At 44.4% G+C, this 16,922-nt stretch overlaps 2 protein-coding genes across 2 annotated transcripts; both read right to left on the bottom strand.

Annotated features, from left to right (window-relative positions):
• Positions 1–3,152: 3,152 nt before the first annotated feature.
• Positions 3,153–6,574, bottom strand: ART4 (ADP-ribosyltransferase 4 (inactive) (Dombrock blood group)). The gene is made up of 3 exons (XM_072866886.1): positions 6,109–6,574; positions 4,057–4,783; positions 3,153–3,292 (listed from the first exon to the last, which is right to left on the bottom strand). The coding sequence occupies exons 1-3, from the start codon at positions 6,190–6,192 to the stop codon at positions 3,198–3,200; spliced, it is 906 nt and encodes a 301-aa protein (XP_072722987.1). The 5' UTR covers positions 6,193–6,574; the 3' UTR covers positions 3,153–3,197.
• A 3,260-nt stretch (positions 6,575–9,834) lies between these two features.
• On the bottom strand, positions 9,835–15,642 carry LOC140662178 (matrix Gla protein-like). Its single transcript, XM_072885361.1, has 4 exons — positions 15,576–15,642; positions 13,686–13,721; positions 11,537–11,606; positions 9,835–9,964 (listed from the first exon to the last, which is right to left on the bottom strand). The coding sequence occupies exons 1-4, from the start codon at positions 15,640–15,642 to the stop codon at positions 9,835–9,837; spliced, it is 303 nt and encodes a 100-aa protein (XP_072741462.1).
• Between the last annotated feature and the right edge of the window lie 1,280 nt (positions 15,643–16,922).

Here is a 16,922-nt window from a genome sequence, read left to right as displayed (position 1 = left end):
AACTGAAGGAATATAGTTCTAAGGATGATGTAAAGTAGATTGTTTGCTAGGACTCCCATAAATTTACCAATAAACACCAAAGGGCAAGAATAATTCACTTGCAGCACTTCCATTGCTTTTCAGATTGCATGCTGAAGGTCGGAGTCATACTTCCTGCAGCCATAAGAATAACAATACTTGCAGCTGTTTACACCATATTTTGCTGGCCTGCTTGGTAAGACCCCTGCAAAAGCTGACAAAGAGCTTTTTCTGTATTTTCTTCTAACTGTAATGTCTTGGAGGAAGGTGGGTCAGGTGGGTTGATAATTTGTAATATTGTTTTCAGAAATGTAACATTCCGTCTGAAAATATATTCAGTTTTATTGCCCTATGTCTTCTGGATTTCCTCTGTTTGCTTTTCAGAGTCAGACACCACTCCAGAAATGTTAGCCTGCCTCGGTTTTAAGAGTGATAAAGAAAGGCTGGTCAGGGCCTGCCAGAATCTGCATGACTTAGTGTACCTCTATGTCTCTTCAACCAACACAATATTCCGACTGCTCAATGAGCATCTTGGCACCAACTTCCCCATCATGTCAGTAAAAGAAAACTTCAGCATTAAAGAGAATCTGCAGCTCCTGGTCAGGGCTTTAAAAGAGATGCAAGCCACTGTGGAAACAAAGGACAAAGATGTACAGGAAAGCATCAGCCACACTTTGTATGCTAAGATTGCTGGTCCCATTACCTCCTTGCAGGACAAGATCACTGCAGTAAGGGAACTTTATGAGAATTACAAGGGAGTTGTAGAAAGCATCATGGGTGTACTCGTTGCAGTCATGATGAAACATGACAATTTCCCTGACACAGTAGAGTCTACTATTCATCAGTTAATGAGTTCACCTGCCTTATCCCTCCAAGTATCAGAACTTCTCATGGACTATGCTGATATTGTGAAGACGCTGCAACAAAATGAGACACCAAGTACCACAGAAGGCAGCTCCTCCTCGAGTGGAATGTCACAACAGCTCAGGCTTCGCTCTCTACCCTCCTCCTCTTCACTTGTTTTCCTACAGGCTATGGTTCAAGGACACAGATCCATAAAGAAAAGCGTGAAAACAGAAGCTGACTACTTAGAGGAGGCTTTCAGGTTGCTGAAGCCACCTTGTGAAGGATTCCAAACCTTTGTTAAAATGGTTGAAGCCTGTGTCCCAGTGATAACAGATAAGCAGCAAGAGGCATAAATGTGCTGATGTGTCAGAAATCCATCTTGATTCCTGTAATTCTCACATAAGAAAGAGTTTAAGCATGTTTGAACACACATACAAGAGGTATCTGCAGCAGCTGCTTCTAATCTTTTCATTCTTTTTTGAAATCTGGGCTTAGTATCTTTGAGCATTTAGGGGTCAAGATCAAGTTTTGACAACTTATTATTTGAAATCACTGGTAAACCAAGAGCAACAAGAAAGTAACATGAAATATGGATAGAAAACAAGCTAATAGTAAAATAGTTTTGTATTAAATCTGTTTTAGCTGCCTGGGCAAGCATGTCTCAGGATTTCAGGGGGAGTAGTTCCGTTTCACAGAACATGTTCCTAGGTTTTAGATGATTAGATGATGCTCTCTGCCATTACAGACACCTAAATCTGATACACAAGATGCTGAGCCTCAAACTCCTCCATTTAATCTGCTAAAACCTGAAGACGTCCAAATTCCTTAAGTGCCTACATTTCTATTGCTAATATTTCTCATGTGCCTAAGTTCTGCATTCCTTGCCACAGGATTTCCAACAGAATGGCAGCACCAAGCTTATATGGAGCTGCTCCGAGAGTCAAGCAGTTCACACAGGTGCTTTTGGCTGTCCTTACTTTTGACTAACCAGCTGATCAGCAGCTTGTGCAGTCCTCTTATAGTCAGATCTCGTTTGGAGAGCTAACTTGTTGCTTACTGTTTTGGACAGGGGATAGTGAACGCAGAACTCCAGCTTCCTGCCAAGATCAGCAATGACTGAAAGCTGGGGTCATTTGTGAAATGTGTCAGTGAGTTTCAGTTCAATTATTTGATGACCCCACTGCAAAGTTAAATCACCATGACTAGTCTCCTTGGACCAGTGAAGTAACCTCTCTGACCATAGCCTCAGCCCAGGGCTAGCATCAGTAGGGGTGAGGGATCAGGGGTTGAGAAGCAAGCAAGGCATGTTGAAAAGGGGAATTGCAGGCAGAAAATGTTTCTTATCATTTCCACACTGTTATTTTTGGGGGATGGGAGAACTTCATAGCTGTTCTGGCATGGGTGTCTAAGGCTCCAGAAGTGCTAAATGAACGCATAAAAGTGAGAGGAGTCTATAGCTAAATCAGAAGTTCCAGTTCCAATTTGTGACGTTAATTCAACCTCCAGCATTAGACATTGCAGACCAGCGAAGTAGAAAGGCAGGTAAATGAATTTCAGTCACATCCAACACCCATGAAGACAGCAGTGGGCTCCACAGGCTCTCCTTCATTTCAGCGCGAAACGACCAGCATGTATTCATCAGCCACTAGAGGACTGTTACGAACACAGGATCTACCTGAGTTTTTCAGAAGAAATGCTGAAGTCCAACATGAAACCTGAAGACAGGCCTGACAAGTCTTGCGATACTCTGCTGCTAAGTTAATGTCTCAAGGCACCTTTATGCTTCTGTCCCCCCATGTGTGAGATGCAGACAGTCAGCTTGAGATGAGAGCTATGGCTTTGGTGCATGGGGTCATGCAGCAGGGAAAGACCGCTATGCAGCAGCCACAGACTTTACTGTCCCCTGGGACCCTGCACTCAGAGGAGACGTGCAAAGCTGCACAGTTACCCACTCAACTTTACCATTGTGGTGCCTTTTGCATCCCACAGACAGACTCTTTCTCACTAAAAATAAAGGTACTGAGAGATCTGTAAAGAGTCCAAAGCCCATGTGTGTCTTTCCTGCATGCCTAAGGGAAAGGCTGCCTACAGTGAAGGATGTCACTGCCCTACTCTTCAGAAAGGCCATAGATAACTGCCCTCCTACCTAAATGGGTCCAGGGAATGTCTGTTTTGATGAACCAGGCTGAATGTTCCAGTCTCAGCTGGAGAGCTGCAGCTGAAAGCAAAGGGAGGGTTGAATCTTCTGTAACAACAGGAACTCCAGAGACTGATTTCCTGTCAATTCTTTTTGCCCGCTGTTCAAGCGTATATATCTGGATGCGGCCAGAGAATCAGTCATTGCGGGCCAAGCACAAGAAAACTCCAGCTACACTAGGAAGAAGAGCAGAGGCGAGGGCAGTGGAACCGCTGTTCTTGCTTCTTGAAGCTGAAAGAAAGTCAAGAGAGCAGTCATGTAGACCTCTTTTGGCTGCCTAAAGCTTCCTGCACTTGCTAACACAGCCTTTGCCCAGAAGAGCCATTTCCTCAAGTCTACCTACTTTGGCTTAGGTTCAGGCACAAACTCTAATTCCTGAATAATTGTTTTGTGCTCAAAGGTTGCATTAATGCACTGTTGTTCAAAGAGACAAAAGCAAGAGTCCCATATTGGTGGTGGACTCACAGAAGGACAGGGCTGTGGAACAGGCCCAGTGAGGTCTTCCAGCACAGAACAGTTGGCTCTGTAGCCAGGATACTCACAGTGTGTGCGTTGCCAAAGGATACCTTTCCTCCCTTCTGCCACAGGAGAGAGAACACGACTAAAGCAGCAATGGTTTTGTAGCAGCCTTGCAAGCCACCAGAATAAATATCTGAATTCAAGCTGCCTGCAGGTCTCATCTGCCCTTGCAGTAGGAATGCTGGGGACCCAAATGCTTGTGCCCTATGACATCCTTGTGATGGCAGATGGGATACACGGAGGCTGCAAAGAACCCTGAGACCTGCTGTGTATCAGGTGGATTCATCTTTAGTGAGCTAGTTTCACAACAAACAGATGAAATCTGTGTCATGTGGATCTCATAGGTGAACACAGTGGACAAACTACAGATTTGGCCTTGAGTGTGGCCCCATGTAGATTCAGCTGGTGAGGGCTGCTTGGGGTACTTGAGACCAGCCTGTCCTGCGTCCCCCTGCATGAAGGGCTATATACAATACCTTCCACGAGCTGGCAGTTGTACTTGCTGTAGTTCCCCACAGAATGCAGATGCAGCCGGTTACCGTGCTGTGTCCGAAAGAAGCTTTTGACAAGGAATATCTCATAAGGCGGAATGAGGACTTCCTTCTCTGATGTGTAGTAAGAAAAGCCTTGCACAGCTGCTCCCAGGCAAGTAGTCACTGTGAACAAAGTTTCATTCCCAAACTTCTGGGCTTCATTCCAGAGGCGGGAGGTGGAGGTGAAACGGCCAAATCGCACCTTGCTGCCTACCACGGCCTCAGTATATAAGTCTTTTACACCCCTGTGCACCTGGTAGCACTTACGTTTTCCCATGCTCTCCTTGCTGCTCTGCCGTTGCTTCATTATCTGGATAGCAGTCGTTAGGTAAAAGTGAAAATATTTGAAACTGAAGTTGTGTCTGTAGTGCTCTGGAGAGCTTCCTGCTGTAGATGTGGCCCAGTTCAGCTGAGAGTGGAGGGAAGAGTTCATGGTGTAAGCCATGAGGACTATGGCATGGCTGTCATGCATCTCCCTCAGGAGACCTACAGGGCTTTTTAAGAAAGCCTCCTGAGCCTTCTTCCAGAGACTCAAATAGTCCTCGTTAGCAGCTATTTCTTTTTGGAAATAGTCTCCTCGCTCCAGTTCTTCCATCACCTGCTCTCTGCACCCCAAATATTGGTCATCAAAGGATTGCAAAGCCATATCCATCATGAGGTGGGACACAGCCTGCAACATAAAAGCAAATGAAGATTAGCATCAGAAGTGTGAACTTTTTGTGTATCTCTATGGATGCAAGCCAGGTTTTTCCCTACCGTCTTCTTGCCTCTTTGTCATTATTGGCAGAGCAAGCACAGCAGGTAGGCATCTTTGACAAGACCTTCCTGAGCAACCTCAGGTTATTGTCCAAGCCCCACCTCAGGCAAACGCCAACCACAGTGCCAGAGTTCTTAGTTTATGTGGATCAGCATTAAAAACTTCAGGAGAGTTTGCTCTTCAGAGGGTGAAGGTATAGGTGAAGGTATAGACCCTGCAGGACAGACCCATGGTCCATTTATTTCAATATTCTGCTCATGATTAGTAAGTGGTTTTGAAGAGAGAAAGAACAAGCAAAACAATGTGTTTGGGACAGTGCAGCCTGAACACATCTCAGGGGTGAATTTCTTCTTCCTGTCTTGTCATACTTCTTGGACCTGTTTTGGCTCCAGAGAGTGATATTCAATACTACAATATAGTAGCACTGTGCCAAAACTTTCATTCATCCAGTTTGTCTTAGTGAGGCCAGCTGGGCTTGTCATGTAAACAAACATTAGACACATGAGTAGGGATTTACACAAATGGGTGCTATAACAGGAAAATAACCTCTAATATATCCCATCTATGAAATGGCACAGTAATTATGTTTCTAGCATTTCTAATTAATAAAAACCTTGTGTAATAAGACCTAAGAAGTGGTGTGAATTATGACATTGTTCTTTTTTCTTTTTGATCTCCTAGTAGACTAGTCAAGTACCGTAGTCAGTTGATAGTTAGTTGAATTCTATAAGTAGTTATTCACTTCATCCCAGATATTCAACCTAGACACATAACCAAATTGATACCTTTATTAGCCTCTGAAGTTATAATGGCCCATAAACTATACAGGGATTTAGTTTATTTCTCCATGATATGATAATTGCTTTGAGAGAAAGCTAAAAGGCAGTCACAAATAATAGTGCAATATTGTCACTGTCCTATCCAACAACACGCTGCTTTTGTCAGAGCCTCAACTGAGACAGGGTGGAAAATTAGAGGAACAGTTCCATGAGACCTACTCACAAACACACCCTGGTAAACCATCTGGCTCCAAACGAGAGGAAATTTCCAACAAAGTAGTTAAAAGGAATTAGGACAAGTAAGAAATGGAACAGAGCACCTGAAAGCAGAAGAGTTTAAGCTAAACTCAGAGCTCCTTAAAGAACATGTTTCAAATGAAAAAAAAAAAAAAAGGTTTATTTCAGTAGGATAAGCAGTTTCACCATTTCAAATAAAGAACAATGTTTACCCCCTCTTACCAGCTTTTGCAAGGAGATCAGCAACAGAAGGCTGGCCAGCAGCACTGACATCCTAGAGTCCACCCAAGACACTCTAAAGAACATTGAGCTCAAGCAGCGGTCATTTACATCTGTTTCTTTCCCTTTTTTTCTTGAACTGGAAAATTCTGCAGTTTGTAATTTGCACTCAGTTTTTGGTGATGATTCTTCAACAAAAGATCATTCACCAGATTCTTACAGCAATTCAGAGGTTATTAATCAAACCAATTAATCAAACCAGACAATTTACTGGTAGAAGTGTGCCCACAATCCATAAAGAAGCATCTGACTGAGCCAATTCCTTCTGGCGTAGATGTCCTTTGCCTTGATAGTTCTCTTAATTCCAATATATCTGATGTTCTTGTTCTTGCAAAAAGGAAGAAAACTCTGGCTTGGAGAAGTCTAAGGCAGTTCTCTCCTGAGGAGTGATGTGTCAGGATGAGGTGGAGAGCACTTCCTGGTCAAGAGCTTAAAAAGCCCTTTTGAAGAAGTGCAGAGCTCTGATAAAGCCAACACAGAAATGCAGGGTAGGTTGGGATCCCATCTGGAAGCAGAGATAACGTAACTGTCGTCCTCCTTAGCTCCCCCTGGTTTCTAATAATGTGCTGCCAATCCTACCCTTACACCACTGCAGAGTGACACCTTGTTGAACTGTTTACATTGGGTACACTCAAAATGAGTGTGTAAATACAGATTCTGTACTGAGACAAACCCATCTCCAGTAGCTGCTTTCTAGTCACCCTTCCAAATAATGGCAGCAAGTTACTCACCTGCGAAGCCTCATGGCCTCTGATAACTCTTCTGCACAGAATAAGAGCCAAAAGGACAGGTCAGGACCTCGTTCTGACTACAGAGAAGTGAAGTCCATTTTCCATTGCCTGCTAGTGATAGGCTGGGTAAGGGGGCCACCTGCAGAGATGGTGTGATTCCCTGAGAAAGGAGATGTTTGTGCAGCTGCTTGGGTTCTGTGGACAGAGCATTTGCTGAATATTGCTGAAATAGAGTGAGAGATGACATAAAGGTCTCATACTGGGTTGCTTTCAAAGTGATCTATAACACTGCACCAGATGATGCTGCTGACAGTATCTGCAGCCACTGGCGATACGAGGTGATGACATGAAGGATGATGCAAAGTGATAAATACAGCCTATCGACTTCTCCTTCTTGGAATTGCTCTGTTATCTTGGGCTGTATTTCAGAAAGCAGTTCTTCGACTGCTAAAAGTGAGTCCAGAGAAGGGGTTGTGAATTTATTCAGAGGCATCTCCTTTCCTGTTCATGTAGAGATAAAAAGGAGCTAAACTGTGACAGGCTCCAGCAGGAACTTGACAATCCAGATAAACAGCCCCACTAGAATGTTAATTCAGCTGCATATAATCCAGTTGCAGATTGTCCCGCTTGCCTATTTTTCCCTCCTGGCCTCTTAATGTATGTTGTACTATGAAGTGAATGAGGAAGAAAGCCCTTTTACATTTTCACATGCTTCGAAAACAACGTGGTGTACCATTTATCGCATGGCGATAAATACAATGGCCATAAGATGGCAGCAGAGGATTTGCAATGGTACTTAAATCTGCATTGAGCAGGTGAAAATCGAGCTCTTCCTTTCCAGCAGTAAATTTGTAATCTGATTTGTGCACTCAGCTCCCCAAAGGCCGTAATGACTTCGGCCCATATAGAGATCTGGTGACACAGAGCACATGACATGATCAAGGCCTTCGTGCGTAGCTTCCCAGAAAAAAACAATTACTGAAAGGGAGAGAAAAATACAAAACTAACAGAAAGATGGAAATATAGACAGGAAGCTCGGTTTTCTTTTTTAGCAAACAAGACCATACAGCAACAACAAAACCCCTAACTTGTTAGTACAGCAGATATTATTTCACTGATCTCTAGTATTTTTCCCAGCAAAATTTTCACTGCTTTCAATGATCACTTTGTTCATTTTTACTAGATGGCATTCAGAGGAGAGTTTTGCTGTGAGCAGTGAAGCCCCATCACTTTATGCCAATAGAGGAACCAGTCCCAGGTGTTTGACCAAGACAAGCAGAGGTATTTATTAACTGTTTTCTCCTTGGCCAAGGTCAGCACAGCTGGTGCAAGTCATAGCAGCTTGCCAAACAAAAGATGTTCACACTCACACTGGCAGCCATCTCTGTGGACTTATTCCCTGTCCTTACTTCAGGGCAAGGTCTTTCAGAGAAACGCTGAACTCGGTAGATGGTGAATCGGGAAAAGCCTGGCCCTCCTCTCCCTCACTGTCACGGTGTGCTGGGATCATGACCCAGCACAATGTAGTCACTTCTAATTCACACTGGAGCACAGGAGGAGAGAAGGAGGCCTCACAAATCTGGATCCTGCTCTTCAGGGTTCATAGGAGCAGGCTTTATCTTCTAGGCATCCTTAACCACAGATAAAGGTTGTACAGAGGAACAGAGAGAAGCAGCACACCAACCTGCTTTACATAAGCAGTATTTATTGTAGTCAGCAGCTGGGAATGGCTGCACCAGTTTACACACAACCAGAGAGATTCAGTCTTTCTCAGTCTCCTGAGGATCAGCAGTCCCTGTCCTTCGAGATGGGATCTGCCTCTCAGGGAACATCAAGGGAGGCTGTGCAGAAAGTTACTAAGGTATAATATTCATACAAGGGGACAGAATGAAATAGTGCAAAGGGAAGAGGATAAGTATATAAACACACATACTTTTTGTATATGTATCTATGAGAGACATAGAAGCTGCCTTGAATAAACCAAATGCTGACCTAACTTCAATCCATCCTTGAACCTATTTTCTTTTTGTTTATTTCATAAAGTTTATTGCTTTTTGTTTGCCTGCTTTTTTTGGAGCTGTTTAGCCACTTTTAGTTTCAAGCATAAATACTAAAGCGTCAGAAAGGGACAGATTATTTTTTTGTTCTGCTTGGGTATATTCAGTTTCACCAGAAACCAACTGTAACAAAAATAACAAGAGATTTCCAAGTTACTTTTTACAGACAGTCATTGAATGCAGCATACAAATGGAAGGGCTCATCTAAAAGGACTCCTCAAACACACCTTTGGGGATTTATCTGTTATTGCTACACAGGCAAGTTTTGTGACCGAATAATCAGAAAAGTGTACCAGAAACTGATTTCTGGCTATGTAACAGTATTTCCACACTTCTATCCTTGCAAAATGATCCTACATTGGCACATATTTAGGGTGACTATTCTACCTGAAAATACTGAACTTTCCTAGTCATTGGACCAGGAGGCAGCTGTTCCGCCTTCTTCCCAGTGAGTATCCCAGAATCAGATCCATCACACTTATACATGTTGTGACATTCTCCTTCTATAATCCTCATGCATTTTGCAGAAGAAGACAAAACGTCTTGTTATGTTTCTAAGATATACATTGATTTTCTTGAGAGGACTCACAGTTTGTTCACCTATTGTGTCCTGGAGATTCAAATGGAAGGAGGTAAGACAGAGTCTTCTCAGTCATTTCTGGTGAAGCAAAAAATACCACAAGAGACAACTGAAGAGAAAGATTTTTGATGAAAGGAAGAAAGCTAATGCAAGCTCAACAAGTGGAATAATTATTGCCTTGGTGTTCTGAAGACGACCCCAGTCTAGATGTTTTTCTTCCCTCCTTCCCACCCACAACCTTCTTTCTCCTGGGGGGTTCAGAGTGGTCCCAAGCAAAATGAACGAAGTGACCATCCCATCCTTAGTATCTCCCAAAGAAATGGTAGTAGGCCATGGAAAATCCTATTTGGTTAGAGAGATAATCACATGGGGCGTAGTTTTCACAACGCTCACGCATCTGCTCCATTGGAGTTTTGTAAGACTCAGTGTACCTGGAGTAGACAAAGAGAGAGATGCCATTCTGCAGATTCAGTCGATGTAGTTGGAACGGTTTCACACCCATGATACTAACGTGAGAAGAGTGATTCCCCAGGGTGCCCCAACAGGAGACTTCTCATGTGAGTTAAACATCTACTTACACAGGGATGGACTACTTAATTAATGCTGGAAAAAGTTGGAATTGAACCCAACTTAAAGCAATTGCTCTTGAGGTTTTATCAGCAAAGGAGACCACAGAAGCAGTTAGCGGGGTTTTTTGTCCCCAACCCCATTCCCCAACTACCCAGGAATCTTTGTTGTTGTTGTTGCTGTTATTTATTTTCTTTTTTATTTAATTATCTCCTGCTTACCTTTATTTGCTCCCAGTTTCTGCTCACTTTTCCGCTAGCCATGATTTTCCTGAAGCTTAAGGAGTTTCCTCTCATCATCCTCACTTCTGTTGTTGACAGCAATACTACCCCCACTCAGCTTTTGTTTTGCCAGGCTAAGCAAGCCCAAATCTTCTAGTCTCAGCTACACACTCTGGATGGACTTCTCAACTCCTGTTCCAGGTTTGGTTAATCTTTCCTGCTACAGGAGAAGTCCCACCAGTATCTCATTAATTTCTTTATTTCTGTATTGGAAAAAGCCTGCAGCACCCTTGAATTCCATTTCTTGCATCCATATTTCCGGACTAACCTTACTTCATGATCAAATAATACACCGAGTTGTCTGTCTACCTCAGTCCTTACCGATTAATGCTTAGACCAGAAGCTACTTTTACAATGCACCACCTGTAAGGGGGTAGTCAGTACAGTCAGTACAGTTGCTACTTCTGAATTTCATCTTGGTTTTAATCACTGCAGGTTTCAACATCAGTCAGTTCCTCTGCTACAATACTCTGATCCTCTCCTCTACAGATGGGGCCTCCCAATCTTCTATTATCTTAAAACAACGTTATCCTTCTAGTCCAAAGACGGATTGAATACAAATTCTTTTTGCCACAGGCCTACATGAGACAATGGCTTAACAAACTCTTCCAGAAAATAAAATAATAACATCCTTGGATGACCTCAAATTTCTCCAAATGTTTATAGCTAGGATTTCTCCAAATCTTCATGCCTAGGATTTCTGCACAAATGGACGTTGGTTCTACAGCTTCAGAAAGAACAGCCAATCTGATCTAGCCTCATCCCTGCAACAGAGCTATGCTTCCTTTGTAGGAAGCCAGAGGCAATGACCAAGGCTCTGTGATGCTCATTGTCCTGGAAATCAGCTCTGATGACCCTACAGGTTACAGCAGCTTCTAACATGTTTCCTGTTGTCCCCATGGCTAGCCCAGACAGTAATACTGTCTTCCTGGGAGGAATAACAGAGTCCAGCTATGAGCTCTCAAAAGGATATTTATGAAAAAAAGAACCATTTATCTATCAATGAGTGTCTCCTACAACCTTTTTGCTTCTACACATGAAGGTAATCACATAAATGTACAACAAATTAATGCCTTGTCATGTCCTGTTGCCTTCCCACCCCCTCTTCAGAAGAGGTCCAGAGTCCAGCTCTCAGCCTGACTCCTGAGTTGTTACCGTTCATACAGGCTGGATCTCTTCTGCCTCTTCACAAAGGCATTGGCAACTTCCTTTTTAATCTTGATGCCTACCAAGAGACAACACAGCAGGTTAGAGATGCAGGGCCATGGTCTATGCAAAACAAAGACCAGTCTAACCTCTGAAAAGGGACAGTCTACTCTCTTCACAAACAGATGACTGTCATGGTCCATCCTAATTGCCCATTCATCTCTCCCCGCCCCACTGTCCACTCAAAGCCCAACAGCTGGGCTCCTTCCTCACTCCAACCTGCACACCTACATGGAGCAAGGGCCTTTTCTGTCATAAACTCTGTTCCCTTATCACACAACATGATCTGAGTCCACAGCAAATGTGCAGAAGGCAAAGTCATGACAGCATAAAATCCAAATAAGGAGAGAATGAAGGGAATGGCACCCTCTCTCCCTGGCCCGCTTAACTTCCGGGTCTTGGCTTCTTTTCTATATTTTGACTCAGACTGAGAGTGATGTGAGATACCAGCCACCAGATATTAAAATGCCTCTAATGAGGCATAAGCAACAGGGGGCACATGGAAATACCAATGCTCACATGTGCAGAGTTCTATGAAAGGTGAAGGGTACAAAATAATGAGAGTAAACATCACCCAGGGAGAAAACATCACCCAGGGAGAAATACATGCAGTAGGTGCAAAGATCCTGGTGTTCAGGCACTGGAGAACATGAAAGGTCTTTCTGCCATGACAGCAGTACCCCCTGGTCTCCACTAACACACCGTGTCAGCACAGTTGCTTATTTGTTCCCTTGTATTTGTAGTTGTGCAAACACCAGGGTGCTGTGGAGCACCCCACAAACAGCAGGTAGAGCCACTTTGCCCCCCACTCCCAGCCAGGGCTCAGCCCAGCACAGCACAGCCTGGCTCCATGGGATGGACCCGCACCAGCAGAGGTGTACACAGATGCCGGCACACCAGCAACACAGGAGCTGCACACCAGTACATGTTTCAGCAGAGAAACTGGCAAACTGTCACTGTCACTGGGGGAACACAGTTTCTAAGACCTCTGTCTGTGCAGAGACGGTGGCATTTGTGCTCCTTCCTCATCATCGTGGGGTGTCTGACTGTGCTTCTGTTTGCCAGGTGAGAGATGCCCCCTCCCTAGCAAGCTGGGGTTTAGTCTGGATCAAAATAGCAACTACACAGAAACCGCCAATTAATGAGCTGTCAGAAATCACCACCTTTCCCTGAACACTCTTTGCATTTTTTTTTTCTCTTTCCCAATCTGTGTTTGCATTGGCTCACTGGAGAAATACCAGCTTTCATGCTCCCCAGCAGCAATGTTATCCTTTAAGGTGTGAGAAAGGAGAGACAGGGAAGAACGAGGGGGATTTTCCATACAGATTTCTGCCAGGATCAGCTTGCTGCAGAAGCTGTGGACATCCCAAGGTGTGCAAATCCCCATGTCCCAGGTGACCTGACAGAGGAGGGACTGCAGCCCTCAGGAGCAGCCAAGGAAGGCGCTTGCTTTCAGGCTTTCCAGGTTGTGGGATTTGGCAGGGATGTCACAGCTTGTTGCTGTGTGGCACCAAACCTTTCTGCTCTGTGATCCTGTGCACTAGACTGGCTGCCCAGCAGATCCAAAAGACCAGTGCCTAGAGGCCCTGGGGCAAGTTCTGCTGTCTTAACAGCAATCTGGGGATGCAGCAGACTCTTTGGATAGGTCTCTGAGGCCAGCTCAGAGAAGCCAGGAGACTGGCCGTGTTGCTCCACTCACATCACCCTGTTTCACGAAGGGCAGATGCATCCAGCTGTTAACAACCTGCAGGACTCATGTCTTGCCTGGGGGCTGCTCAAGGGTTGTGGCGATGCAGGCTATGGCACTAGCACACCCGGAGCAATGCTAGGCTGCTGGTGCAGGGAGGCTGACCGGGAGGTGACGGGGATGGTGTCCGGGACCAGCATGGTGTCTCCTGCCCCCATGGCTGTGAAAGGCAGCCCCTCTGTTTGCTGCAGGTGCTCCTGCACCTCAGGGACTGCAGTGCTGAGGGAGCAAAAAGGGAGCAGCTAGCGGGACTCAGCATGGTTCTTGTTCATCCCTTGAACCTATTAAAGGGAAGAAGGAAAGTAGGTGCAGGAGAATGGAGCTGAGCATTGATCACAACGGTATACTCACTGGCAGCGCTGGGAGATTCTGAGTGGTCTTTGGGATCTGGAAGACAGGCAGACAGACAGTGAGGAGTTTGCTTGCAAGTCCTCCTCCTCCTCTGCTCCACTCTAACTGAATCTCTCTGCCTACTGAGTGGATCCAGCTCCCCCCTTTCCCAGAAGCCCATTCCTCCCCAAAAAAGGGTTTTATTAACACCCACCATTTAGGAATAGATTTCTTCACCACACCAAATTCACCCATTATGCCTGGAATTGTTTAATTTCAGCTTCCTCTGAGTCAAATTAAATGACACAATAACCATATAACCACTGTGGAAGCTGGAGGAAGACCTTCCTCCTTCTTCCCCACCCTTGCTAAGAGCAGGGACAGCTAGAGCTAGGGGACCATTTGAGCAAAACCCCAAATTTGGACTGAACCTGAAGATAGCTGAGCATTTCCTCTATCTTTGTAAAGAGAGGTTTCCTTAACTCTTAGGGAGAAATCACAAACTATTGATAGGGAAGGGAAATAGGGCTGAAAATTAGGAACAACTCTACCCTCACAGCTTTGTGGCTCAAGGTTGAGGTACCTGGCTCACCAGCCCTCCCAAGAGGAATTTACACACTATATTTCTCTGTTCAGTTCTAATCTTAATCCTTAATCCTTAATGCTCCCTGCAAACACCCAAGGAAAGCATCCTCTAAGAGAAATGGTAGGTCTCCTAATCTTGGTTGTCCCACACTGCCCTATTTCACAATATTTTTTTTTTACTTGAAACAGTTTTTCTGTTTCATATTTTTCTTCAACAATGTCAGTTCTACCCAAGTCACCAGGTATTTGGCATAAGTGTATTTATGGGCAGAAAGAGGGCTCTAGAGACCAAAAAGGATAATAACTGTGCTTAAACAAAAACTTTGTATGAAAAGGGTTGTGTGTATTTTTAAGATATGGATAAATTCCTTGGATTTAAAAAAAAAAATAAATTAGAAGTTACTCCAAGGCCATTAAGCAATCTGGAATAATAATAATGACTAAAAAAAAGCAGATATGTACTCAAGAGTGAAAAAGGGAGAGAGGGACTGACGGATCAAACAAAATATATTTGCCAGTATTGAATCATGACATATCTGATGCCAAGGACTGAATGAAACTTAACTCTGAATGGGATAATACAAGAAAAGACAGGGCCCTCTCCTGCTCGGCTTCTCTTTTCCTACTGTAAAGGGAAAATACTTGTTTTTCTGATCTATCCCCCCTTCCCTCTCCATCAACTATAGAGCTGCCACTACATGACTGTCTCTTGATCATAAAGTCACCGTGGCTAAATCACCTTCAAGTGTGATGTGCTCTTATTTCAATGGGACAACTCCCTTTTTTTTAACCACCAATAGAGGCTTTTTTCCTCCAGAAGTTCTCCACATCCCACATTTCCCTGCAGGTGAAGGCTTGACTTGGTGCCTGTCTCTCTGATCCTACACCACTCCAGGGCTAGAAGGCACAAAATCCTTCTCCCTGTGGTTGACACAAATCTGCCTGCAGCTCAACCCTCTTACTCAAAAGCGAGCATCCAGCATACCTTTGCCAGTTCACCTAAATGCTAAACTGGTTTAATGCTCAAACATATTAAAATGTCCAAATTCTCTGCTGCAATTCAATGGTGCAACTGGGGCGGGGGGGGGGGGGCGGGGGCGGTTGACCAGTTGAAGAAAGTGCCCAGCCAGAGATGAGGCTCTCTATCCCCAAGCCCTCTCTCATCCATGACTCTGTCTCTCCGACAGAGATCTGAAGTTGTGCAATGACCAGCGGTGCACCTCCTGCCCCCGAAGCTGTGCGTCTCCCAGACTGAAGGGAGGCTGCTGGCAAGCTGCAGGGTTGAGCAGCGCTCCCAGAAGCCTTGCCGGGAAGACATCCCCTTACCTTTCTCACAACAGCAGAGTGCTGCCAGGGCCAGAGTCACGATCAGCAGTGCCAGCAGACTCCTCATGTCTTCTTTGGCTGCGCTAGTCTCCCTAACCTCAGAGCTTTCCTGGACGTTACTGAAGTTCTCCGGAGCTTGCTTTCGGGCAGCACTTTATATCCTGTGATCGCCTGGAGAGACTGGGGCTTTGGCTTGTGTTCCTGTGTCTGAGCTCCAAAACAAAGCCCATCCTTTGGGCCAGGAGATACTGGGTCCTGGCAGCCATTTTGACATCCATCTCAGGACTCATGGCATTTCCAGAAGATTTTATCTGAGGTTTTGAATGGGAGTGTTGAAGAAAAACAACTGGATAAAAAAATCAGTTTTATTATAAACATGAAAATCATTCAGCATCTTGCCAGAAAGCCAGGGGAGTGACCAGCACACCCTGAAGTAGAGCAGCTCTTTTTGTTTGATGGAGCTCTCTCATGTGGAAAATCAAATGAGACTGAACCCAATGGTGACCCTTTTCCCCCACTCCATCCTGACCCATTCCTCTGAAGGTAAAGAAACCCATCAAACAGTTTTCATAGGGCAAACACGCAGTAGATTTTTTGCTTCAATTTCACCAAACCACTTCGGAGAGCTGAGATTTTTATACTGTTGGGAACTTAGGTAGGTAGTTTGGGGAAGGGTCTTTCTTTTTTCTCCCTGGAAATCTTCCTAGTATGGAGGCTGTTAGTTTGGCTTCTCTTGTCTAAAACTCAAACCTTTAAACTCCAAAAGTGTTTTATTCTTCAGGACTTGAGTGGCTGTGGTTGCTTGGTATGTCAAGAGCCCTGCATGAGCTCTTCTACAGCCTATCTACCAATAACCCCACACTCCCCAAATCCACCAGCCAAGTTCCCAAAGCCATGTCCCAAACACAGCACATGGATTACATTTTCCTCCACCTCACATCCAGTCCTCCTTGGCCCCACATGTGGGGGAGACATCCAAGGGTTGCAGAATTAAAGCCTAAAAGGCTCCCAAGGCCAGTCAGAGCCATTAGGGATTGTGCCAATCCCTAGAAACACTGTCTTTTAGCTTAGAGAAATTTCAGGATTAAAAAAAACCCAAAACTCTAACTCTTCTACAGTCCAGGAAAGACTGAATATGTATACTAAAAACCTCCAGCAAAAGTATCTTAAAGAGCAACACTTTAAAAATAAATAAATATCTAAAAATAATAAGTATTCTAGGAAAGTTATGCTTCCAAAAGAAAACTTGAAAGAATATAAATATACAATTCTAGTAATCCAAACAGCTTTACTTCTCTTCCCAACTTTTCCCAAGCTTTCTAACCAGCATGTAGTCTCCTAAACATT

This window comes from Ciconia boyciana, chromosome 1, assembly GCF_034638445.1.
Source record: "Ciconia boyciana chromosome 1, ASM3463844v1, whole genome shotgun sequence".
Taxonomy (NCBI): domain Eukaryota; kingdom Metazoa; phylum Chordata; class Aves; order Ciconiiformes; family Ciconiidae; genus Ciconia; species Ciconia boyciana.
Note: the sequence above shows the minus strand (reverse complement) of the source record. Positions and strands in the feature narration are given on the sequence as shown.